The 24930-nt window shown below is 47.9% G+C and overlaps 6 protein-coding genes across 6 annotated transcripts; 3 read left to right on the top strand and 3 right to left on the bottom strand.

The window, feature by feature from the left end:
• Positions 1-1868: 1868 nt before the first annotated feature.
• F4822DRAFT_428642 (KAR9-domain-containing protein) lies at positions 1869-5204 on the top strand (the record flags this gene model as incomplete). Its single annotated transcript, XM_051460943.1, has 1 exon — positions 1869-5204. The coding sequence occupies one exon, from the start codon at positions 1869-1871 to the stop codon at positions 5202-5204; it is 3336 nt and encodes a 1111-aa protein (XP_051316078.1).
• Positions 5205-6810: 1606 nt separating this feature from the next.
• On the bottom strand, positions 6811-12685 carry F4822DRAFT_231982 (uncharacterized protein). The gene is made up of 3 exons (XM_051454150.1): positions 12086-12685; positions 8249-12030; positions 6811-8197 (listed from the first exon to the last, which is right to left on the bottom strand). The coding sequence occupies exons 1-3, from the start codon at positions 12525-12527 to the stop codon at positions 7115-7117; spliced, it is 5307 nt and encodes a 1768-aa protein (XP_051316077.1). The 5' UTR covers positions 12528-12685; the 3' UTR covers positions 6811-7114.
• A 289-nt stretch (positions 12686-12974) lies between these two features.
• On the top strand, positions 12975-14978 carry F4822DRAFT_401478 (Dihydroorotase). Its single transcript, XM_051457953.1, has 10 exons — positions 12975-13196; positions 13255-13267; positions 13366-13392; positions 13461-13526; positions 13593-13671; positions 13726-13809; positions 13950-14068; positions 14130-14193; positions 14255-14399; positions 14466-14978. Exons 1-10 carry the CDS (start codon positions 13066-13068, stop codon positions 14815-14817), a joined length of 1080 nt encoding a protein of 359 aa, XP_051316076.1. The 5' UTR covers positions 12975-13065; the 3' UTR covers positions 14818-14978.
• F4822DRAFT_231971 (uncharacterized protein) lies at positions 14935-16331 on the bottom strand. The gene is made up of 3 exons (XM_051454149.1): positions 16221-16331; positions 15838-16136; positions 14935-15684 (listed from the first exon to the last, which is right to left on the bottom strand). The coding sequence occupies exons 2-3, from the start codon at positions 16023-16025 to the stop codon at positions 15027-15029; spliced, it is 846 nt and encodes a 281-aa protein (XP_051316075.1). The 5' UTR covers positions 16026-16136; positions 16221-16331; the 3' UTR covers positions 14935-15026.
• Positions 16332-20337: 4006 nt separating this feature from the next.
• On the top strand, positions 20338-22840 carry F4822DRAFT_231683 (nitrate transporter). Its single transcript, XM_051454146.1, has 3 exons — positions 20338-21048; positions 21118-21197; positions 21250-22840. The coding sequence occupies exons 1-3, from the start codon at positions 20884-20886 to the stop codon at positions 22547-22549; spliced, it is 1545 nt and encodes a 514-aa protein (XP_051316074.1). The 5' UTR covers positions 20338-20883; the 3' UTR covers positions 22550-22840.
• Position 22841: 1 nt separating this feature from the next.
• F4822DRAFT_231791 (uncharacterized protein) lies at positions 22842-24930 on the bottom strand. The gene is made up of 2 exons (XM_051454148.1): positions 24228-24930; positions 22842-24147 (listed from the first exon to the last, which is right to left on the bottom strand). Exons 1-2 carry the CDS (start codon positions 24619-24621, stop codon positions 23489-23491), a joined length of 1053 nt encoding a protein of 350 aa, XP_051316073.1. The 5' UTR covers positions 24622-24930; the 3' UTR covers positions 22842-23488.

Genomic DNA, 24930 nt, shown 5'->3' with positions numbered 1-24930 from the left:
AGGAATGTGAGATCTTTAAACTAGTGGTAAGACGGCCGAAGGAATATAATCTGTGCTGGTTTAGGAAGGCGTTGCGACGTATACAGCGAGGATGGATTGCTTGCTATACTCCGCTGTAGAAGATGAGAGTTGCGTATAGACATTGCGTATGCCTATGCAAATCGTCGAGTCTCTTGACATTCTATCCCCACACTGATTTTCTTCAGTGTTATTATCATTAGTTGCTTTCTGTTACCCGGGTAGTTGGCTAACTGGGTAGCCGGATTGCTGGGGGTGTTCTCGAAAAGACGAAATCGAGTCACGAATTAAAGAGATTACCGGAAACTGGGTCTTATGAATGAATGACTATCACCCCGGGAAGAGATGGAAAAGAAGTCGTCTCGCATTGCCTGCTATTTAATTAAATGAAAAGTAGCCGTACGGGACCTTGTCGCCTTTCTTCCTTTTTTTCCTTCTTCGCTTCCCTCTGCTGGTATTTCTTATGTGTTGCATGTGTATCATATCGTACGTATCGTATGTATGTCAGCATCTAACTGACTCGTTCTTTTTGTGACGGACGCATAAGTTGCTTTTTTTACATTCATTTCTTGACCGACTGCAACGGTCCGAGACTACCTAGGTACTAAGACCTGGTGGCTTAGAAACGAGCAGGTTGGGCATCGACATCCTCTAGACAAATCTTAGTTGTCCTTTTCTTCTTTACCTTCTTTTTCACATATTATTATCACAAGGAAATTTTCTTTGGTGAATCAGCATCGTGTTCACTCGCTTCCTCCGTTTCATCTGTTCAGCAGCTCCGAAGTATACGCAAGGCCATTCGTTCTACCCTCTAACTAGAGTACCAAACTCCTGATCGGTAATTACGAGACGAAACCCGAAGAATCTTGAATCCGCCCAGCTCATGCGATATTTTTCTTATCGAGTCTGATTAGTTCGTACTGAGAGAATCCACAAGGCGCATAGGGAAGAAAGTATTCGGATAGAATCATCGAAGATTTTCGATTTGAAGACGAAGCTCGGCTGTGCAAGAAAAAACACGACAAGGATAGAAAGGGAATTAATCCACTCCAGAGAATTGGTTCGACCCACCAGGCCCTTACAAAGTTGAAAGGTGGAAACTTTTCACAGGTCTCCCTTGCCGGTACTACGACCAACTACTTCCCTATTTTCACCACTAACTGCGCGCTGAAAAGGGACGGTGCGACCTTAGCGTTCAAGTACTCCTTACCCTGCCTTCCACTTACTTCAGGATCTCATTAAACTGAAAAGTCATTGGCCAAAGTATACCACCTAGTAGGATGCGTGTATAGGTACAACCACTGTATCTCTTACATGTAACCTACCAAGGTTCCTTACCAAATCTTGTTTTATTATTTTTGTATAGGGCAGGAGGGAACCTACGCAATTTAACAGTGGAATAAATCCATCAAAGCCAATTACCAGCGAATAGGCGCGACCGTTCTTGATACGCGACAAGTACAGATTACAACTCCCCCACCAATCAAGTACTAATCAAGTACCCAATCACCCAATCAAGTCTGGCACGAACTCGCCCCGGACACGCCAATTCCTCCCCTTCTTGAACCAACTTACGTGTAATTCCACCCATTCCTTAGAGGAGAAAAAAAAAGGAGAGATCATCCCGTGGCTACAGAAAAAAATAACAAGGAGTCAGGGAGTCCTGTCATTTGTGTCTGTGCCGTGCAGTAGGAAAGAAAGTGGGCAACATTGAACACAGACTACTACGCGCGCTGCTTCAGCTAAAAGATACGAGAAGAAAATAAAGGGAGGATTTAAAAATAAAGAAAAAAAAAAGAAATAATAATAAGTGATCTATACAGGAATTATTTATCACTTACAACTGGTAAATGACAGGCCCATCTGGAGCCGGTCCAGCTGCAACAGCACCAGATGCAGCGACAGCAGCAGGAACAGAAGCAGAAGCAGAAACAGGAACAGGCCCATCAACAGGCCCATCAATAACGGAAGACAGAAGAACAGAAGCGGCGCCATTCTCTAATTTATCACCGAACCGCAACGAAGACCACAACCAAGACCAAGAACAAATCAACCGACCAGTCTCTTCTTCCTCTCGCCAATCTCCCACATTGAAGACCTCCGCTTTTTCGGAGCCAGGGTTTCCTGACAATCAACAACAAAATGCCGCCGACCCATCTCTAGACCTTTTGACATTTTCTGACGTCCCGACCGATTTGACACAGCTCGGACCTCTCCCTGCCGAAAATCCCACCACCAATCCCAATCCCAATATCAATAATAATAACAATAACAACAACAACGCTGTGAATATCGATACTTCTCCCTCCTTCAAGGCCAAAAATCATCAACCGCGCAAACCCTCCCCCGGCCTAGCAGCCCGTCTCAAGGCTTTGGGTTTCGGTTCGCAGAGACAATCCTCCTCATCCTTACTTCAATTACCACAACACGAAATAGGTCGTTTGCCCGAAGATCAACTACGATTACTCGATCAGAACCATCAAGCCAATTCTAGCGAACTAGTCGTAGAACGGCGCGGTCGTCCTTGGAAGGGTGCCGGAACCCCCTTTCAATTATTAAGATCTAAATCTAGTCGCGACTCATTTCGAAGGAAGAGCACGAGTGAAGACGAAAGGCCACCATCTATCGTTCAGGCGGAATCCACATCCAAGCCTGAGCTTCTGCCTGAAATAACAGAAGCTCCGCCTTTGGATATGGATACCAACAAATATCGGTTGCCCGACCATACGAACGGAAATGGCACCAAGGCGCAGTTAGACACGCGTAAAGAACATCTCGAACGAGATTCTAACCCCCCGGCGCTAGAACCTGAACCTGAACCCGAAGAATCAGAAATACCACCCCCTCTACCGCCCAAGGATACGCCCCCCGGAGGCACAACTCCCGCCGACTTTTCTTCTGATCTTCCCACCTACTTCAACCCACTCGGTCTTCAGCGGCCAGGATCCATCTACACGATATCTCGTGCCTCGTTTGCTAATCAATTAGCCCAGCTTACCGCGTTGCAGCTGCCCGATGCCGAATTGTTATCGAGTAGGGTCGCCGCTATCCCCACCGCGCAGGCAGCAACGAAGGCTTTGCTGGGTGCTGCTGAACAAATAAGAAGTTGGATTTCGAAAGCCTCCGAGGTTATTGGAGGTTTAGACAGTGACGATGATGTCGAATGGGCGGCGGCTGGTGGCAGAGAGGGGTACGAAGAGGTAGAGAACGCCATCACAAGATTCGAGAGCTTAATCAATGTCTACGTCGGCGCCATCGAAGAACTTCAGAATCGACGGGATATTGGTAACGTGTCCGGCGAGGACTTGCAAAAGGCAGTGACGCAAATGGAGGCCATAATGAACGAATGGGCAAAGATTCGCAATACGCTGAATACCGTTAAAGGGCAAGTCGAGACAGCTATGGAATGGGAAGAGCTATGGAACATGGTCCTTGGCGATATCCAGAACGAGATGGACGAGTTGAGCCGACTGATATTCGAGATGGAGGAACGACGTCATAAATCTATGATGGCAGTTTCGAATGGGGACGCGGTGGATATTGGCGATTTAGAGACAATTGTCGAGGAAACACCACCAGCCGTCGCACGCAATAATCGATTTAGCGTTCCTTCGTTTCCGCTCAGCCCAAGCTCGCCGGGAACACCCGCTCTTACCCAGGATGACTCAAGTTTGCTTGCCCTGTTTGCAAGAATGCAACCATTGAGAGCCTCATTGGACTTCTTACCTATGCGTTTATCAGTATTCGAAGCAAGAGCTTCGGGGGCCTTTCCAACAGCCTGTGAAGAGCTCGAGATGAGGAGAGATGGGTTGGAAGCTAGCTACAAGAAGCTCGAGAAGGATGCCGAGTCCCTGAGAAGAGAACTTGGCGAAGATAAATGGGTTCTCGTATTCCGCGGTGCCGGTAGACAGGCTCAGAAGATGATCGAGTCTGTTGACCGGAGCATGCAAAAGCTGGGCGAGGCTGTGGACCAAGGGTTGCAGCTCTCGAGTCCCGCAGCGATGAGTAAGAAGATCGAGAGCTACGAGGCCAAGAAGGTGCATTACGGACCAGCGATCGAACGCGTGCTATCTATCATCGATAAGGGTGTCAAAGACAGACTAACAGTCAATGGAGAGATTCTCCGGTTACACAACGAGTTGCAATCGAAGTGGGAAGAAGTAAAGGACTCGATGAGGAAAATGGGTATTATCTTGGAAGAGATTCAGTCTGACAAGCAGAGCCAACAGTTACGGGACTCTATCTCGAGCATGCTCTCGAATGATAGGTCTACAGTTGCTAGTGGCAATGAGACACCGGGAAGCTCGCCTCCATCATCGGTCGTCATGTCTAGCCTAGGTCTCGACCCAGTTACTCCTTCATCCCAGAACAAGAGGCGCAACACTAAGAGCGGTGGGACTCATCTACCTCAACCCGCAACAGCTCGTAGAGGTAGTTCAAGCTTGGCACCCCCCTCACGAAGTCGGGGCGCCGGATCTCGGTTGTCTATGCTACAACCAGGTACCTCTAGTTTGACAACGCCGCCTCGAAGTGGCACTGCCACCCCTCTTGCTACTCGCCTTCCTAGATCTACTTCTAGTGTTGCCGATAATCGCCCGCGATGGAACTCTTCTACGAACACGAATGACTCCGATGTAGGACACAACTTCAAGCCTCTCACCCTCACCACTCCTAGCCCATACGCCAAGAAGACCCCTACTTCTATCCGTTCAAATTCTTCCCTTACCCCGGCTTCTGGGGGCTCCAAGCTTCCGCTCCGCAGTGGTTTAGCGAGGGCCTCTTCGTCCTCTCCCATTCCCGAGGATACACCTCCCAGGAAGAGTGCTTCTCGGCTTTCCTTCCGCGAACGTATTAATGCCGCAGCTTCAGGGCAAAATGCCCAATATTCTGCCGCCAAACCCCGACTATCAATGCAGTTATCTGCCTCTACAAATGAGAACCGAAGAGCATCTTTTTACCCTCCAAGGCCAGATAGCAGTATCAGTGACCCAAGGCAGCGACCAGCTAGCTCCCTGGCCACGACTAATCGACGTTCGAGCTTACTGCCTCAGCCTAAGTCGAATTTGGAAGATTCAACGGGTCGCCATAGCCCACATGCTACTGCTGCGGCTCGTGTTGCTATGCGTAAGGGTAGCAGCGCAGCAGAATCAAAACCGAAAGACAATAAACCTCGTTGGCACTTCTAAAAGGTAGTCCGAACTCTCGCTTATCCCTTTTAGGAGGATTTCGCAGCTCGCTGCGAGCACCACAGTTGGAGAAGGCATAGCCAATTCCCTTGTAACTATCCCATTTGTTGACGACCTGCTAGACGGGGCATCTTCACATCTCCTTATGTTTCGATTCTATTCCAATGATACCACGAAGGACTTGTCTTTTTTTGCAGATCGAGAAACCGACATCTATCATAGGTTGTTGCACGATTCATAATGGGAATTACTAGCTTGTTGGCGCAAAGCATATTGTCACAAAAGTACGACGCATTCGTTGTTGGTGTTTTTTCCTTGCGGTTTGGATTATTATTCTTCTATTCACTTGTCCATATTTTTTGTCAAACTCCATCACCACCAACCCCGCCATAATACCAAATACGTGACGCGGAAACGAGGGCAAACGCAGCATGGCGAATGCGGAAGCGGGCCAAGGCGTTTTGGGGGAATAATTACATTTTTTTTATTATTCCAGGTTTATTGTTCTTGTCTTTTTTTAAGTATTCCAAACAGCAAAGGGGGGTTCGTCATGGAATATGGGTCCTGCTGTGATACCTGATACCTCTTCTCTTACTTTTTTATGGTTGTTTTGTTGGTGGCTGTTGGGGCGTTGTCATATCCAATTGAGAGAAAGCCATTGGAATTGATACTGAGGGTCGTGGCATATAGTGGTGAAAGTGGGGCAACAAGCCGATGAACACGCTGTTGAGAGCGGACAGATTGAGCATGCCGAGGATAGGAGAGTTGAGAGGCCGAGAAAGCAGGCAGATGGGCATTTCTATGTCCCTCTTCGCGAGGAGACGAGATGAAAATTCCAGACCAGACAGAAGCTGAGGTGCCGTGTTGTATGATATACCCACAATCTACCCGTGTGTAATCCACTCAGGCTGTTGGGCGCCAGTGGCACGCGATAGGGAGAAGGCAAAGGCGAGGTCGACAGAGGGAAGAGAACTACTTGAGGTAAAGATGGCAGGAGGTAGTGATGTAGTCTATTAAATTTGAGAATTGGTATTGAACCATCCCACCTTCATACCTGAATATGAATTGTCCTGCATTCATGTTTGTTCCGTTTCTATCCTTGTAGTTGGCTTTCCGCCCATTAGGAAAAGGTTGGTTGACGGGAGCCACAGTGCCGACAACAGCGCTATTTAACGTTCCCATACACCACCCACGATCACTAAAACTTAGTGGCAGTAGCGCACCCCAGCGCACCATAACCCAAATTTCGACCACTAAAATATGATAGCAATAGCTCTCGAAGATGCTGACTAATATCTTCATCGCGCTAGAAATTCAAAGACAATAGTGATGATTACCGCCGGAACATTCAAACCGGGCTTCCCCCCTAAAGCCACTAAGAGCAGTCTGCTAGCTACGCCTAATAACGCACCCACTTCCACCCAAAACCACTATATTTGAAGCAATTCCTAAGCGTCTAGGTACCTATCCGGGTACAAATCACAACACCGAATTACAGAGATTGAATTCCACATATACATTATTTTATTCTACCCTCAGGGCATCAAAGCTCAGGTGGGATATCTAAAATACCAAACCTATCTAGCCATAGATCTTTTCCTCGACGGGATAGAAGGATAGCAATGTCAGTGATTGTGGGAAAGTGAGAAAAGGTACATGATGTATGCTGTTAGGCAAGGGTATGAAGTTCTAGCCACCGCCATCCTTCGTGTAATCATAGCCAGGTCGGCAAAAAAAGAATAAAAACAGATAACCTCAAAAAGACGCCTCCAAGTACGCCGCGCCGTAGCCGCACCATACCATGCAGTCGTTGATCCATGCCATGCGAAAAAAGCGCGAGAAGTAGGGTGAGTAGTGACTATTATATACTAATAGCGTACCCCTTTTAAACAAAAACTTGGGCCGATTCGTTAATGCTCCATAAGTCCGATGCCGCTATTGCCTACACTTTGCGACTTGGCCCTACTACCGCCAGTCGCCTTACTTGTTGAGCGCGCGGATGCGCCCGTGGTGGTCTTCCGACTACCTGTAGCAGCCTTCTTCTTGACACCTCCGAATGACCTTGCTCCTCTGCTAGAACCACCCGAGCTCCGTCTACTAAATGGTTTCTTGCCACCACGCCATGTACTACTCCTTGGTTGTTGAGGAGCTGGTGAGATCGAGCGTACACGAGATGATGCCGTAGCGCCTCGTCTCGCTCGTGCCTCTCCAGGTGCGAAATAAGACGACACAGCGCCTTGATCTTCCACGTCCTCCATATCCTCATCATCACTCGAGGAAATCTCAACCACATTCTGAGTGCCAGTTACCGCGGCGGCAGTTTTGGGGCTCATCGGACCAACTATCTCTTGATAGTTTTTGTGAAATCGCTGGATCAGGGGCAGGAACGAATTACCGTATCTATCTACCTTATCGCTGTTGATACCAGGAATCATATGCATTTGATCTAATGACACGGTCCATCTTATAGCCATTTCTCTGAGTTGTTGTTCCGTGAAAATAGGCGTGCGTAGATTCTTAGAGTTCCGTAATTCTTCTTCCTTTATTTTGGCTGCCTCAAGAAAGCCACTGATTACATCATCATGCAGACCATTTAATCCGGCCGTACGCTCGTCGCGCGATATCGGGGGGCCAACTCTTTTTTGATGGGTTCTGCCTCTGCGAGGGGGCATTGTCTCGAAATCATCGTCGGAATCATCGTCAGGGACCACAAAGCCATCGTTGGCATACCCATTATCAGAAGCAAACGGGTCTTCATTATCCGAGGTCAATATAGCCTTCCCTTTCCTTTTGCGATCCTTACCCAGAACGGGTGAGGACACATTCGTAGAGGGAGCATGGGCGGATGTGACCCTCTTCGTTGCGGGAGCAGCGGGTTGGTTAATTCGCGCCTGTCTCTTATATGGACCACCCTGACTATCCTTGCCCTTAACTCGGGTAGTCAAGAAAAGTTGGCGTTGGTTATTTAAGAAGAGACGTGCCCCTGACCCGACCTATCATAACACCGTTAGTAATGTATATTTGCAATTATTGAGGTTACTTACTCGGAAATACTGGATGGCCATTCTCGCCCTCTTGTTGAAGACATTTTCCTCTCTTAATGCACCTTCAGCAAGCAGCCGGTCGATGATACGATGTATTTCGTGTTTCGGCAATTGCTTGGCCATACCACGATAGTGCTCGGTTCCGTCTTTGTATTCCGATATTTTTTTCTTTCCCATCAAGAAGTCCGTACACTGGTTGAGCGTGAGCTTTCCTTGAGACCGGATAATATTTAATACGGCCACTGCGTATTCGCTAAAATCTTTCTGCTCGAATATTTCGTTGTTCAGACAGTTGTCGCAGGTTTTACCGCAATTTTCTTTTTCGAACGCCTCTCCAAAGTAACGAAGAATCTCGACTCGTCGACAATCACTCTGGTTGTCACAGAATGCTGCGACAGTGTTCAGCATGTTTCTCTGCCTCTCTTTTTGTTCTTCGTTGCCATCACCATCCGTGATCATCCTCCGCAGGGATGTTACATCGGCGTAACTAAAATATAGATAACATTCGGATGGCAGACCATCTCGACCAGCACGACCAGTTTCCTGGTAATATCCCTCAAGGCTCTTTGGGATGGACTGGTGGATGACAAAGCGAACATCGGGCTTATCAATTCCCATCCCAAAGGCAATAGTTGCGACCACAACCTTGATCCGGCCGGCCTGCCAGTTTTTCTGGACTCTCGCTTTTTCATCGACACCAATGCTCGCGTGGTAATGATGGGCTGCTATGCCATGGCCCCGTAGCTTCTCTGCAATCTTCTCCGCCGACTTGCGAGCAAGCGTATAGACTATTCCTGTCATACTACTATATTTAGAATTGATCAAGTCGGCAATACTCTCAACGTTATCCTTCTCCTTTCTGAGGACTTCATAGTAAAGATTAGGACGGTTGAAGCTCTGTGAAAACTCTTTGCATTCTTCAATCCCCAGGTTATGTTTAACGTCCAGGATAACATTTTGGGTCGCAGTGGCTGTCAATGCCATCAGAGGCACCCCAGGAAAACTATATCGAAAGTTGCCAAGTTCTTTGTAGTCCGGCCGGAAATCGTGGCCCCATTGACTCACGCAATGGGCTTCATCAATGACGAGGCGGGCCAGTTTCTCGTTGCGGTAGAGGGCGTTCAAGCAATCCGTGAAGGCCTTACTCTTGTTGATCATTTCGGGAGTAACGTAGAGAAGCTGTAGATAATGTTCAGGGTTCCGTTCCTGTAAGTACCCCTGTATCTCCAGCCGTTCTTCTTTTTTGGTTTCACCGCTATAGGAAGCCGCTTTGATATTGAGCGCGTTCAGATGGTCTACTTGATCTTGCATCAAACTGAGCAAAGGCGATACGACGACCGTAACACCATGAGTCTTCCCGCTAGTAACGACGGCGGGCAACTGGTAGCAGAGAGACTTCCCGCCTCCAGTAGGCATGAGAATGAATGCATCCTTACCCGCTAGAGTAGCATCTATCGCTTCTAACTGGTTATGTCTGAACCCAGTCATGCGAAATCTATCTTTAAGCGCCCTTCTGACGTCTTTAAACCATGGCCGGGTTTTCAGTTCTCGCGGGATCTGGGTTGGCGCCATTGGGTCCACCGCTTTCGTCCCGGTCGCCTTCTCAGGTCTTACACCGGCATTTCCAGACGTCTCCGAGAGGACAGTACGATGGGCTTTGGGCTGTCGACTCTCCGTTGACGATTGTTGAAATTCAAACTGTTCGGCAAATTGAACCATATCAACATCATCACTGTAGTCGCTCTGATAACCCTGCTGGTGGCTCTGTTTCGCTTTGGGCGGGCTCTTATGAGTCTTGCCATTCGCCGTTGTTTTTTTTGTGGTTCGGCGGCTGGGCGGGGGCAACGGGTCATCAAACAAGTCATCGTCATCTTCAAAGCCATAGGGATCTGGTTCTATCGTCACGGTAGACTTCTGACGGTTCGGAGTTCTTGTCAGCTTGCTGCTAGCCGCGGCAAATGGTGGCTGGTCATCAATCATCCTATCCAAATCCATGTCGGGAGAAGGTGATGCAATGCGGCGACGGCGCCCTCCTGTCGAATTTGGAGGTGGTAAAGACGCCTCCCCATAATATTGACTAGCAAATAACCGAGGATTTGCCTGTTGAGGTATTTGTGTTTGTAAGATGACTTGCGTGCCACCCCGCGGGATAAGGGTTGATTCCCTCGAAAAGCTCACTGGTGGAACAGTTCTAGCCGCTTGGGTCGCTTGTACCACAGGGTTGACATGGTCAGGCTCCGTCTCGCCAACGTCGAAAATACTCCTGTTGTCGATGCCCGCTTTCACGACGCTGTCTTTTAAGGATACTCGGCGTCCATTGAGTAAGCCTTCTAATTCCTCAAGACGTGTTTCGTCGTCCTCTGTGTCGAGATCCTGGTCATAGGCATCCGCTATCCGCGAAATTAAAGCGTCTTTTTTGGCCTGAACCTCCTCATATAAACGAAACTCGCTACAAAGTTCATCCAGGGCTGCCTGTTGCCGTACTAAACGCTCTTTCTCTTGTTTGAGTCGGCCTCTAGGTTCAAGGTTTCCACTTTTGAGTGATTGCTTGTAAGTGTCTTTATTTTCTTGGAGTTTCGTTTCCAACTGCCTCCTCCTTGTATCAATTACTGACGGCCTGGCCAAAAACAGTTCAAAAATAGCATCCTTCTCTTCGTCGCTAATTGAAATAGGTGTTTGAGATCTAGGCTGAGATCCTTGCGAGGGACCCGCTCCTATATCGTAATCAGAGGTTAGAATCGTAGCTTTAGGTAATGCGTCCTTTCTAGGTGAACGGAACGGAGTCCGTTGCTCAGTCGGTGGCGCTTGTCTCGGTCTCGAAGGTGTGTCAAAGGCGACAACATCATCGGGTCCTTGAGATATCCGAAGAGAAGCCCTGGGACGACCGCTTGAACAAATTGTGCTACCCGGGATGTCCCCAGTAGGAGTCATGAGATCATCATCATCCGAATCCTGGATAATTCGGTCATTACGCTTCGAAGATTGGGACTTTTTCTTAGTCTTTGCTTTAGGGGTGGTTGGGGTATTTTCCGAGGATGAGTCAAGCTTGATAGGCGAATCGCTTCGATCCCCAGGGGTAACCGCTACACTGGGGAAAACCTCGTTTGGTTTGAGCGGAGATCGCTTCACAGTGCCCTCAGCAAGAGGCGATTCATCGATAGGATCTGTCCCTTTCCGAGCTCGACGAGCTGTCTCCCTTCTAGAAGACGTTATGCCTCTTGATGGTGTTTGGCTAGCTGCGGTCTTCAATTTCGACTTTGCTGGAGATTTCGTCGGGGATCTCTTAAGATGAGACTGTGCAACCTCCTCTTTAGATAAAACCTCGTAAATGTCGGGGAATTCATCTATACCACCGAGATTAGTAGCGGGTGATGGGTTCAACTGATCGCTTTTTCGTTTTTGGCCTCTCTTGGGAGTGAACGGCGCTGGGCGCGAAGCATGTTCTTCTTCCCATACCATCTCGTCTTCCCCGAACGCCACAGAGTTTTCGGTAGTTGAAATTGGTTCCGCTCGCATAGCATGCTCCTCTTCCCAAAGCCCTACGTCAGGTCCAAACGCGACTGAAGGTGCGGTGGTAACTGAAGGCGGCCCCGGCCGTGAAGCAAATCCCTCCTCCCATACGGCAACGTTGCCCCCGAACCCGACGGAGTTAGATGTTGTATCCAAATTGTCATCCTTACTCAGATCTAAGGAATCGAAGGTACGGTCACTATCGAATGTCGGACCCGGCGTAGGAAAATGGCGCCGTGGCGATGTCCTTTTCTTAGCTGAATTTGCCACATCTATAGTATTGTATCAGCTGCATTCTTGTTTTGTAAATAAAGCAGGGGATCTAACCTGGATTTTTCAACAGTGCGGCATACTCCTTCGCAAGGGACCCCGCACCTCCACCGGTCGAAGTAGGAGTAAGCAATTGCTCTTGGCGTAGAACGAGACTCGGTCGTTTGGAATTAGATTTTGAAGTTAACCGACCCATTCTTCCACTCTCTGCTACCGAATCCCCCCCGGGTACTTCGAGTGGTCGAGACACCGATTTCGTCGGCCCATGGGATTGCTTTGGAGACAAAGGGTCTGGTAATTCTGGATATAAAGGCGGTTCGGGGATATTATTATTGATTATACGCGTTTCGGGTCGTGAGATTCTCGGGGGGTCAATCGAAGGAATCGTATCGGGAAGGGTATTGTTCAAGGCTGGTGGTAGTACAGGCGCGTTTGGCGCGGTTGTAGCAACATTCGCGAGGAGCCAAGTTAATTGATCGCGAAGATTGTTGCGAGTCATGAAGCCGCTTTGGAACAAGCGTTCCGTAGAAACTCCATGGGAAAATTGTGATTGATTTACACGAGAAGATGGATTGAATGGGACGTGATTGTCGAGGGAAGGTGGTTCTATATTGTCGCCTAATTGGAAAAAAGACGATGTATTGAGTAAAGTTCAACCTTCATGATGGACCCGCCCAAGAAAAGAGCACGAGCCATCCATGGGTAGTACTCGCTTCAAGGCGCGCGTGCAGGTGATTCAATTTAGTTATGCCGCGTTTTAAGTGGACACTCCGGTGACAGTGCATGCATATGTACATAAAATATATGCATAGTGTAGTCATAATTTAATGGGTCTGTTTATGTAAACCCGTCCGTCCATGGATACCTTATCCGACACCCCCACTATAGATCTATGTACAAAGATACTTCAAAAACATTTTCTATCTTTCAAAATAGCGGGGCCTTTCTTCACTTTAAATCTTCAAACTCACCTTTTAGTCTACCAGGTAGATACCTTGCCTATCTGTTTATACTATTCTACAGATATTATCTTCAAAATGCAGCTCAAAGGTCTCGAACGGCTAGAGCTGCCGCCGGCAGCAGATATGCATGTTCACTTACGACAAGGAGAGCTTCTGGAATTGATGGTACCTACCGTGCGACGAGGCGGAGTTGACACTGTCTTTGTGTATAACTTCCTATCCACGTTGTTAGAGAGGAATATGCGAGCTGACCAAGGAGCGTAGCATGCCCAATCTTGTATGTAGGGTTCTCCTCAAGATATTAGACTCTATACACACATTTATATCCTATAAGTATACTATATTAACAACACGTATTAATGCACTTGGGACTAGGTGCCTCCCCTCACAGCAGTCGACCAGGTATGTATATGAGGCTCGGATAGAGATATGAAGATGATATTAAAATCAAATAACTAAATTATAATAAGGTGCTTGAATACCAATCGAAGCTACGCGCCCTTGCTCCGGATGTTAACTTCCTAATGTCACTCTTCGTTAGTTCCCCTATCTAATATTGAACTCTATATCTAATAAAGGTATACATGTCTAACTTATCCCAGCTTCATCCCTCAGTCACGCCTGAAGTCATCGCCCAAGCTGCAGCTGCTGGCATTACTGGTGTGAAGATGTACCCACAAGGCAAGCCCCCTTTCCTTATGTCTGGTTACAAGCAACATACTAACAGACCATCAGGAGTAACTACGAACTCCGAATCTGGCGTCTCGAACCTTGAAGCTTTCTACGCCACATTTTCTGCTATGGAACAGCACGGATTAGGTACGGATACTACAACGAATCCCTAATCTTAATCATATCTACCAAGGCACCCAAGAGTTATGAAAAGCCAAAGGCCATTATCTACTCCGATACCGTCTACAATGCCCCAAGAGTTATCTCAAGCTGACACAATTCGAAAGTTTTAAATCTACACGGAGAAGTCCTAGAATCTCTTGCGCCAGCAGACACAACACTAGAGGAGGCATTCCTCCCCACGCTAAAAACTCTCCATGAGAGGTTTCCACAGCTGCGCATTGTGGTAAGTTAGATATTGGATGCCCCTCGTACACCTTTTAACACCATTGCTGATTTTACCTTAGCTTGAACATTGTACTACTGCTGCGGCCGTAGAAGCTGTAAAAGCTTGCGGACCTACCGTTGGTGGTACGAACCCCCTACGAACCCCCATCTTCGCATCGGCGATACTGACATAAGTGGGGTATAGCAACTATCACTGCCCACCATTTATATCTCACCTCCCATGAAGCTTGCTGCGATCCCTTCGCCTTCTGTAAGCCAATTCCAAAGAAGCCCACGGATAGAGACGCACTAGTCAAGACTATTGTCAGCGGCGACCCAAAATTCTTCTTGTAAGTCATCCCTTCATCAAACCAGATTTCAATTACCCATCAGTATATTAATTCCCATAATTTTAGTGGGAGCGATAGCGCGCCTCATCCCCTAGCATCCAAGACCTCCGCCGCACAGGGTAAAGCACCAGCAGGAGTATACACGCAACCATACGTAACACAGCTTATCATTCTAGCCCTCGAAGAGGCAATTGAGCGCGGAGTGATCACGGAAGCAGATGTGACCCAGGAGAAGCTAGAGGGTTTCCTTAGCCGGTTCGGTCGGCAATTTTACAAGTTGCCCGAGGGTTCGGGTAAGATTATACTAGAGAGAAAGGGAGAGAAAATACCCGCAAGCGTGCGAAGCGAAGACGGGGAGGTCGAGGTAGGAATTTCTCGGGCGGGAGCTGAAGTATTCAGCTTAAAGTGGGAGGCGTGATAGAATAGATGAGACTCGTAGTCCATAAGGTTAGAACCAGGGAAAGAAAAAATGGCATTGCCTTCGCTATCTAAATTAAGGTATGAATCACATCATCATGTTAACCCCAGACCTAGGGCCGAATTAAATCTACTCCAATCTAAATCTATTCATTCGCTCGCTTGCTCGCATTTCTATAACCAACGTAAATCAGAGCCACATTACACTACCTAACAAGCATCCTGTCCTTCAGTCTTCTTCGGCTTCTCCGCGCTATTAAACAAATACATCCCCGTAACAACCATCTTCCCGGCCGCCGACACAAGAATGGCAACCCAAGACCCAGCAGCACGATAAATGCCCGCACCAGCCAGCGAGCCCACAATCAACGTGCCTAGAAACAACGCGCGTCTAGTCCGTGGCCGATTATCCATCTTCAACAAATTCGGATCAATAACCAAATCCACCCAAGCCGCCGTCGCCATCGCAGTACTAATCTCCGTCATCTTAAACGCTCTACTCTGCACAACCTGGCTACCCGACGCAAACGCAAGTAACCCGACCACAATTACCGCATCCCCTCCTCTCAGTCCGGCACCGTGTACGTATTGCATACCCGCGGCGCCGAACACAAGACAGGACTGGATAAAATTGCAACTGAAAAGCCAGATACGCCGTCTGGGGCCTATGAAATGGCCGACTTGCCCCGTGATATAGGCGCCTAGTAGGAAGAAACCTAGTGCTGAGGCGATGTTGGCTAGGATGAACATTTCTCCGTTCAAATGCGGGAGGAGAGCGGCTAGCATTAGGAATACGGTGTTGCCGGTTTGGTTCGAGGCGAAGCAGTGGTAGTCGGGGAAGGAGATGGCGTCTTGGATGCCGGTGCAGCTGTGGGGAAGATGTGTTAGTTGATATCCATATTAAGTTACCAAGTGGTAGATTCGGTAGTTGACGTGGATGTGGATGTATACTCCACTATACCATCATTTCGGAACTTCTATACAGCTTGGGGAATTCCGGGGAACTGGTTTAGGTACTCACAAGGTTAGAATGAGAAGTTCAAGCTCGGCAAATTCCGAAGGACGAATTGGTTCTAGCATATGACTCCATGCTTTCGATATGATCGAGTTCTTTGGCGATAGTGTTGACGAGTTAGAGTGGCCGCTCTGTATACTACCCGTTCTCCTCTGTTCGGACTCCGGGGCGGTGTTGACGTTAGGGTCCGCCATATCTCCGAGTATTAAATGTACTAGAGCGGTAGATGTCTCTTGATAGATAGCGAATATTAAATATTGATGAATTAAGTATTAAATTTTTCTAGATGAGCCCAGGTCAAAGTGCTACCAAAGTCACGGTCATTAGTCACGAAGAGAGTGATAGAGAATATTAATTAAAGGGAATCACAACGAATTTATTAAACTTGCCACGGATATACAACACATATTGGAAGCCGGAGCCGCTCAAATTTTCCTGGCTCGCTACGGTTGCCGTCAAATTTTCCAACGGCTCCGGGTTTGTTTGACATCATGTGAAAAGGTTTGGAACTGAATCTCTGCTTAGGATGTTAGCCGACAACCGTTGTGAAAGAAATAGACCGAAACTTCAACGGAAGTTTAATGGATCTTGGCGACGGCACCGCTTAATATTCCCCAGATCCATGGTGGGTTCCTGCCCAACACTTAGACCGCTACAGTATAGTCTGTTGTGCCGTCCCGAGAGCCTGTTCAAACCTCCTCGGCCGCCGCGATACCAGCAAGACTAGCTTATCGGAAGCAGGTATCGAGTCTGTTGGTAAGATAGAAAAAAATCTTCAAAACAAGCTGGGTAGCATTGGCCACTTATCGGCGGCTCAGTGTACCTAGATGTATTACGTAGTGGGAGTCTAGACAGGCTTTGATCCATGGATATGGTAGGGCATTCAAGCCGCAACGGATATGAATATTCGGCCAATGAGATAGAAGCCATTTACTAGTTCCGGCCTATTCTTGACTTCAACCATGGAGGCTCTGTACTAATTACCTAATTCCACCCCTTTTCTTAGAGACCGACTACCGAATGGGTGCGCCGAGATCCGTAGTCCGTAAACAGTAACGCCTAAGACCGGATTGCCGCAAGGATCCCGTGCCGCTGCCGGTTGTTTTTTCGCTGCTGGGATTCAAGCCCGGATGCAACAACTAAGATGCAACTTAAAATCTGCGATAGATGCAGGATTTTGACGGCATTGGCTTAGTATATTCACCAAAGGTTCCAAGTCGACTCGAGTCCTATACGGTACCTGGCTACCTCACGTCGGATAATAGCTGATATACGCCAAGAAAAAAAAGAAAAACCCTTGATGCTGACTTGGGTCGCACAAGGACCGGTCCGTCGGAGTAGCATCTATAAATCAATTAGTCGTTTACCCAAAAGAAATAGTCATTAATCTCATATCATATTTTGGTTTGGGTTATGAGAAGAGACGGCGATAGGGTTGTCGACCGACATTTCGCGCCAAGAGGAAGATAACGATTTCTGCAATAGGTGAAGCCCAAGCCAAGCGGTGAGAGTGAGACAAGAATTACGGCCTAGACGCGATCCCTAGAAAGGAATGCCAACACAACGTCCGAAGTTGTAAGAGTGAATCCGTTTTGCTCCGTGCCGACGAGCTGGGTCGAAATATACCGAGTTCCGGAAGCAATTATTTTATGTGAGAGGTGTCGTCAAACCTATCCGAGGATATAATGAAAATGTTTCATTCTGCGAAACGCTGTGTACCACGGCAGCGGATGATACCATGTAGGTAGGTAGGTAGTTAATAGGTGCTTAGCCCCACTATAAAATGAGCAAACAAGGACCGAGCCGATTCATATCTGCTCTGCAACAAACAATGCATATGGCACGCGCGCACATACAACTCAACTCTTGAAAGAGTTCTTCATAGAACTGCTAACCAATGAATCAACCAATACGAAAAAAATCCCGAGCGCATCGTTCCTTTCCGGGAAAGGCCATCAGTACCGCCTCGCATCATAATGGCTCCCATCCCCCTCGGTCTCAAGCCAAGGCCAATTTGGAGCGTCGCCGTGCTCCCGGATGTACAGCGATACGAGTAAGCATACCCCCTTCGTCTTCGACTTCTGATTGAGCCTTCTTACCATTAACCTGCGCCCAGTGTCGTTCCTACGCTGCTTACACTTGCCAGGTGACGACATTAATCACTCTCAATGCGCGGTCTTACCATACGCTCCACCTTGTTTCTCACTCCGATTCTCAGTTTCGCATTCTAGTCCGCCGTCCCAAAGGTGTCCATTTCACGCGTTTAGATAATATTATATATCGTATCGGAAGTCAAAATCCCTTCCCTGTTTCATTAGAACAGCTTCAGGCGCTAGAAGAGTCTTCTCGCCGCGCTACCTATCTTACACCGGCGGCAGATCTCCTTTCCCATCTCGGCCGAGCAGATCGGACTTCTGCAACCCTCGGGAAGCGCACCGAACGATGCTATACTCTTTCTTCCTTACAACGAGAGAGCTCGGCTACGAGATCGTTCACGCTTTCGTCCGTCTCAACAAGGGCCAAGAGGGCCGTGACGTCCTAGAGTCATTATTTGGTGGACCCATGCCGTTACCCGAACCCGGTACATCGCCCGGCACCATCTATACAGACTTTGTGCAGCTGCGCGCGCGTGTTTGGGGCCGTGAAGGCCGTCACGGAAGTGATGGGTCGGTTCAGGACTTAGAAAATAGATTCCAGCTTGACTCACCTGCAATATTGACGTGGCTTATCTGCTGCAGAGCCGAGGCTGCGACGCTGCTCAAAGAGTCTTGCGAACGGCAATGGTGGTATACGGCGATGGATCTGTATGATGCCTTTCTCTCTAATACGAAGCCAATCACAAAAGTAGAAAGGATTTGTGCCTTCGACTTGTATCACTATCGAAATGAATGAGCAGAACACTCAATCGCGACTTATACAGGACGAGATAGATTTCATAAGGATGGTAGGGGAGTGCCTTAATATATATTACCAACGATAGGTCCGGATTAGATATATGACTTGGCAAAAGAAATTAAAGGTAATCGCCATGGCAATTAAATATAATAGATGCAGGTCCTCGCATACTCTACGCCGACATAAACTGATCTTAAGGTATGTCTAAGTTTACGAGGTTATCTAAAAATAGGTGTAAAAAAAGAAACAACATAATCACTTGAGAAAACTCAGGTATAAAGTTAAATAATATCATAGAAGAATGGTGTGGGGGACATGGGGGACGGGAAAGCAAGGGTGAACCCTGTTGGGAACTAACAGGGATATTGCTATCTATCTGTTGACAAATTCCCGCTCGTCAAAAATTCAGACCTTGTTACTAATGTTTTTAACCTGCCAGCCCTGCTAATCTGCAATTCCTTCCCGATACCAAACAGCCACGGGCCGAGTCATTTCCTTTTCAGCTTCCCAATTCCACTTCTTTTAAGACACTCTGACACTTTGCGTGTTGTCAGATATTAATGTTTGTAATACTAACTAAATATCGTGCCGACTTAGGTAGTATCGATGTAAGGAGGTAGTACACAGATGCCGTACCACGATGCTGACAATCTGACAGTTACAGGGCAGCAGGGACAAGTTCCCATTCTAGGGTTATGTACCTAGTTATGTAGGTGTAAGAACGGATGGTATATCCGGACGTACATACAACTAATCTCTCGGATTCCGAGCTCATCTCACTCCAAGTCTTGCATGATGTTTTCTATCTTCCGCGGTACTTGGCTCTCCCCCAGATTGATGCTTCACATTTCGTAATTGCGGAGCTTAATGAAGCAAGAAATCAATCAATCGATCAGAGCCTCGTTCCCGCGGAGATCTTAAAGGATGTTGAAACCGGACGATCGAGGACGCCTTGGAGACGCCAGGGGCCAACTAGAAGAGCTCCCGTCCTTATCTCTGGGTCGGTGGGTCGGGCTCGTCCGGGTCCTCACGAATCGTTTTCTCCTATCTTTTTTCATTTTTGATTAATACCTTCACCCCCGGGCCACCTCGAGATAAGAGTAAAGGATCGTCAAATGTTAGCAGGTTGGTACATTGGCACCAACAGCTGTTGATGCAGGCTGGCCTGTTCCCCGAGGCGCTCGGCCGTACCATGTAAAGCTGTTCTCTGGCGGGAGCGGGTACTCTGCATGTTCATATGCCTTACTCCAATCCACAACCAATCGCTCCCACCATGCAAACCATGATGGAGTTTCTGTCGCAGATGTTCTTCTTCCAGCCGCAGACACGGGCCAATTTATAGATCCGGATATGTGAGCCGCTTGTCTTGTTTCTCTAAATGCCACTCTTTTCTGTCGACTTGTCTCTTCAGTAATTGGAATTTGTTCGGTGCGACTTGTGCTTATTGGTTCGGCCCGGTAGTGCTCATCCTCAGCAAGCCGCCTCTGCTACGTTCGTTCTTTTGGGCCACACAAGTCACTATTGTGTCGCCAGGTACCTGTTTCATGAATAGCGTAGCTGGGCAGACGCCATAGTGATAAGCAAGTCTTTTAATTAGTAAAGGTGCAGTTATTTAGGACGTCACTGTACCTTAAGTAATCCTCACCTTATCAGACCCGTCGAAGTCATCTTCAGCCGCATCTATCTTTCTTTCCTCTTAGATCATCGATAGGAACCTTGGAAGAGGACCCTCCTCCACGCCATAGATTTAATTCACCCCGATAGCCATTGGACGACATCGCCGTACTATTTTCGTTAGCATTCGATCCACGCGTTTCCGGTATCTCGATTCCATGTTTTTATCTGCCGGGGGCTTCCCGCGGAAAACATTCATCCAGGCCTTAGTGTGGGTGTTGATATTCTAGGCCCACTACCAAGACGACCTCTCCGGAGATGCAAGTTTGCACGGCAAACGCACTCGTTAACGTCTGAGTATACTACGTTTCTCTGAAGGAGAATATAATAATTACTCCTTTCGAGCAGTTAAATCAACGCTCGGGTTTATCATCAACTATATCGACAGGCATTGTTGGAATTGGGACGTATAATTCCCTTCTTGAGGATCAGTACAGCTTTTGAACACCAGATCTGCTAAGGTCTGAGCTCAGCCCGACCAATATGAAGCTGTCATACCTTTGGACGGCCCCGGAAGTCAACCCCATTAACCGCAAAGCACACTCAATCCCTTTCCTAAATGTCTTTAATGTATATGGCCGTGTGTTCTTTTTCTCATGGTGGGGATTTATGGTGGCTTTCTGGGCGTGGTATGCGTTTCCGCCTCTGGTGAGTTACTTGTACCATCATGTTACACACAAACATGAACAATTTGACTGATATTTTCACCCCCTGTAGTTGACACATACCATCAAAGCCAACCTTCACCTCAGCGCAGCTGAAGTTGCTAATTCCAACATCGTCTCGCTATGTGCCACGTACGTGCTCTCATAAGTTCCTCCTAACTGTTCCCCTATTAACATATCGAAGCTTATTGGTACGACTCGTTGCCGGACCTGCCTGTGACCGATTTGGTCCTCGCTGGGTATTTGCCGGTACTCTCCTCATCGGATCGATCCCCCTCGGCCTCGCCCCTCTCGTTCACAACGCCCAAGGCCTCTACGTCAGTCGTTTCTTCATCGGTATCCTCGGCGGCTCCTTCGTCCCATGTCAAGTCTGGTCCACCGGTTTCTTCGACAAAAACGTCGTAGGAACCGCCAATGCCCTCACCGGAGGCTGGGGTAACGCGGGCGGTGGAATAACCTACTTCATCATGCCCGCCGTCTTCGACTCCCTAGTAGCGCGCGGCTATACCGACGGTGTCGCATGGCGCGTATCCTTCATCGTCCCCCTCATAATCGTTCTCGCCACCGGTATTTCCATGCTTATCCTCTGCCCCGACACACCCACAGGCAAATGGTCCGAACGCCACCTCCACGCAGACCAAAACCTCGCCTCCCACGGCGGCAACACAAGCGACGGCCTCATCGACGTTCCCGGGCGTATAACCGATAAATCCAGCTCCAACGGCACGAACAACAGCAGCGTACAAGAAGTCGGCAAGGATAAAGATAAGAAACACGCAGATTGGGACCACGAAGCCGCGCTATCACGACAGGAAATGCTAGAAACGGCAAAGGGAGAAGTCGTCCAAGCACCGACTTGGAGCGCTGCCGCGCGTGTGCTAGCTTCGCCGCAGACACTGTTCCTTGTGTTGACGTATATGTGTTCATTCGGAGGCGAGTTAGCTATAAACTCCGTTCTCGGGTCGTACTACGCGCAGAATTTCCCCCGGTTAGGACAGACTATATCCGCGGACTGGGCCGCTATGTTCGGATTCCTGAATCTTGTGTCCCGCCCCCTAGGTGGTGCGATATCAGATGCCGTATACCACGCCGCGGGCCGTAGCGCCTGGGCTAAGAAAATTTGGGTCGTGGTATGCGGGTGTATCGCGGGAGCTATGTTAATCGTGATCGGACGCGTGGATTCGCATCACCTGCCCACCATGGTCGGACTCGTTGCTCTCATGGCGATATTCCTTGAAGCCGGTAACGGCGCTAATTTTTCACTTGTACCGCATGTACACCCTCGCGCCAACGGTATTGTGTCTGGGACTACTGGGGCGGGGGGTAATCTCGGGGGTGTGATATTTGCGATTATCTTCCGGTTTATGGGCGGTGGAACGGATTATGCTCAGGCCTTTTGGGTTATTGGGATTATTACCATTGGATTGAACTTGAGTCTTTGTTGGGTGAGGCCTATTCCTAAGGGGCAGTTAGGTGGGCACTAAGGGGTGGTTATTGTGTTGTGGTTCTTGATGAGCAAGCGTGGCATTCGTGAGAGTTGTACAGTCGGCGTTTAGGGGTAGATTCATCTGATTTTATTCTATGCGGAGGAATATAAGTGATGGGAAAATTGGTTAGATGGGATATACAGAGTTCTAGTATATGGGGATACCCTAGGAGGATATAATATTAGAAACGATTCACCCTAATTATGAGGATGTTAAAAATCTTCGTGGCACCTAGAATAAGCGTATCTCGAGGTAATTCATATTATATCATCCATTATATCTGTATCTGGTGCTCAGTAATCGCCAACTCCTGAGTCTTCATTAACCTTAGTCAGGCACTATGCACAGACCAAGCCAGCCCTGAAAATTCAAGTTGAGACTTCTTGTTTTGCTGGACGAGTAGAGACTTTATGGAAACCAAAGGGTTTATCTATTATGGAAGCGTCATATTCTTCATATCCAAAAATAAAATCGTAACAAACATAGTCATCCGAAAATTCTAATAATGCTCGCTCACTTAAACCATACCAAGGAACACCTTTATCATCTTCCACTTAAACCTTAGACCGATATCACTCTTCAACCGACCATTTCCACCCGTTTTCTATGGATTACGTTACCATTACTTGAAACCAAAACAGATACACTGGTATGACGTCGCCTCCGCCGTGCACATACGTGGTTCTGTGTGGTCCGTAGCCGTTTTCGCAAGAAAGCGAACCCATCTTACCATGATGTTAGCATTTCTGAACCTGGACGAAAAAGTTCCTCCGGAATTCGTTGTTAACGGAGTCGTTACTATAACAAGAACCAGCATCACTATCGTCATCGTCCCCATCCATATCTTCATCTTTAGTGGGATTAAAAGGGCATCTGTTTGGACGTGGTCTAGGATAATCGTCCTTCATGTCTTGGATCGTCTCCGCCGTATAGTTACTATGAAGGCGCAGGGGGAAAAGTCACACCTTTGGCGTCGTTAAGTAAGGTCATGACCTGGTCGGAAAAAAGAGTCCAGGCAAATCGGGTGAATAGATACTCGACGGGGATCCATTTTATTGGGTGTGGATATAGAAGATAATTGTGAAATATGTCGTGGAATTGCAATCTACCCCTTGGATTCAATAACTCTTTAGGGTATCGAACCGCATGAGTTGGTAATGTGTAGAGGCCGGTAGACTTGTCAAGTTTGGGAACTAGACTGAGATGTCCTTGACCGAAGTATCCTAGAGCATCAAGCCGAAAGGGCATAACATTGCAGATTCTATTGAGAGGACCGTTATGTTGATCGTTAGAAGTCGAATATTTTTGCATGTCATTGCCAATGAACCATCGTTCTTCACTCTTAGGGATAACACGACAGAAGTCTACAGAAAGGTACTCCTTTGTAAGACAACATATCAGATCTTGCGGGGATGGCCGCTGTGGGGAGCTGGAGGCCAATGTGGCGAAGCATTCTCTGTATGACCTGTAAGAATTGTTTGAGTTTGGGTCATCATGCAACGGGTCGAGGGAGAGCCAGGGGGCGGGTATTTTTATCTTCACGCCATCAGGGGGGATCCGGTGATCGAAACTTGGGACGATAGCGTAGCGTCGATCTAGGAAATCGGGTTAGTTAGGTATTTAAAATTACATGTGGTTGTGAGGGGAGAGAATAATCAAGACAGCTAAGACATACGATTTGTATTGCTGGGAACAGGGAAGAAATACGCTTTCCCAATTGGAGCTGGCCGGATTATCTCGTCATCGGGTATTGTGAGGCGGGCTTCTCGATCACTAGGATCCCTTGAGGTCGATAGAAAGGGGTGATCGTATTCTTCATACTTGGTACTGTCTCTTCCCTCCATGGGATGCCAGATGTTGCCGGCCACGACGCAGCAAGCGTAGTAAAGCCCAGTATAATGAACGCCGCCCCCATCACAAGCGGGCTGGCTTGACAGTGCACCTCCGGGGTAAAACTCCGGATGATGAACTTTGACATAGTCAAGAAGATACCGATTAGCTTCGACATTGGGAAACGCAGGGGCGAACCGCCGCGGCGTGAGATTATCCACACTTGCCATGATCAACATGAATAGTTTGATATATTTAATGGATCCATGAATGCGAAGGTGTTAATAGCGATGGCTGCCTAATGTGGATGCAATTGTAAATAAATTGCAAAGCCATTTCAACCCATGGATTATGTAAACAATCTGCCGTGTAACATGATCGAATCTTCAATCTTTAGTCAACTCCGAGAAAAGCAATGACTGTGATCGCCATTGAGAATTTCCCGATTTGGTGCAGAAGCTGCTTCTTTCCGTGTCAGATATCAAACGGCATGATAAGGTTGGGGCTTTCCCGGGATGCAGAGATAACCTTAACCCTCCCATAGGGCT

This window comes from Hypoxylon trugodes, assembly GCF_022578975.1.
Source record: "Hypoxylon trugodes strain CBS 135444 unplaced genomic scaffold F4822scaffold_4, whole genome shotgun sequence".
NCBI classification, from domain to species: domain Eukaryota; kingdom Fungi; phylum Ascomycota; class Sordariomycetes; order Xylariales; family Hypoxylaceae; genus Hypoxylon; species Hypoxylon trugodes.
Note: the sequence above shows the minus strand (reverse complement) of the source record. Positions and strands in the feature narration are given on the sequence as shown.

What these genes read in the sequence shown, in the direction of transcription:
- F4822DRAFT_231791 (XM_051454148.1), bottom strand. Translation starts at nt 24,621, where the DNA reads ATGTTGATCATGGCAAGTGTGGATAATCTCACGCCGCGGCGGTTCGCC. An exon ending in TGTTCCCAGCAATACAAATC is followed by an intron (nt 24,148 to 24,227) that starts GTATGTCTTAGC and finishes CCGATTTCCTAG; the next exon opens with ATCGACGCTACGCTATCGTC.
- F4822DRAFT_231683 (XM_051454146.1), top strand. Translation starts at nt 20,884, where the DNA reads ATGAAGCTGTCATACCTTTGGACGGCCCCGGAAGTCAACCCCATTAAC. An exon ending in GGTATGCGTTTCCGCCTCTG is followed by an intron (nt 21,049 to 21,117) that starts GTGAGTTACTTG and finishes CACCCCCTGTAG; the next exon opens with TTGACACATACCATCAAAGC. An exon ending in ATCGTCTCGCTATGTGCCAC is followed by an intron (nt 21,198 to 21,249) that starts GTACGTGCTCTC and finishes AACATATCGAAG; the next exon opens with CTTATTGGTACGACTCGTTG.
- F4822DRAFT_231971 (XM_051454149.1), bottom strand. Translation starts at nt 16,025, where the DNA reads ATGGCGGACCCTAACGTCAACACCGCCCCGGAGTCCGAACAGAGGAGA. An exon ending in GAACTTCTCATTCTAACCTT is followed by an intron (nt 15,685 to 15,837) that starts GTGAGTACCTAA and finishes TCTTCCCCACAG; the next exon opens with CTGCACCGGCATCCAAGACG.
- F4822DRAFT_401478 (XM_051457953.1), top strand. Translation starts at nt 13,066, where the DNA reads ATGCAGCTCAAAGGTCTCGAACGGCTAGAGCTGCCGCCGGCAGCAGAT. An exon ending in TGTGAAGATGTACCCACAAG is followed by an intron (nt 13,672 to 13,725) that starts GCAAGCCCCCTT and finishes ACAGACCATCAG; the next exon opens with GAGTAACTACGAACTCCGAA. An exon ending in TATGGAACAGCACGGATTAG is followed by an intron (nt 13,810 to 13,949) that starts GTACGGATACTA and finishes ACAATTCGAAAG; the next exon opens with TTTTAAATCTACACGGAGAA.
- F4822DRAFT_231982 (XM_051454150.1), bottom strand. Translation starts at nt 12,527, where the DNA reads ATGACTCGCAACAATCTTCGCGATCAATTAACTTGGCTCCTCGCGAAT. An exon ending in CGCACTGTTGAAAAATCCAG is followed by an intron (nt 12,031 to 12,085) that starts GTTAGATCCCCT and finishes ACAATACTATAG; the next exon opens with ATGTGGCAAATTCAGCTAAG. An exon ending in TGGCCATCCAGTATTTCCGA is followed by an intron (nt 8,198 to 8,248) that starts GTAAGTAACCTC and finishes GTGTTATGATAG; the next exon opens with GTCGGGTCAGGGGCACGTCT.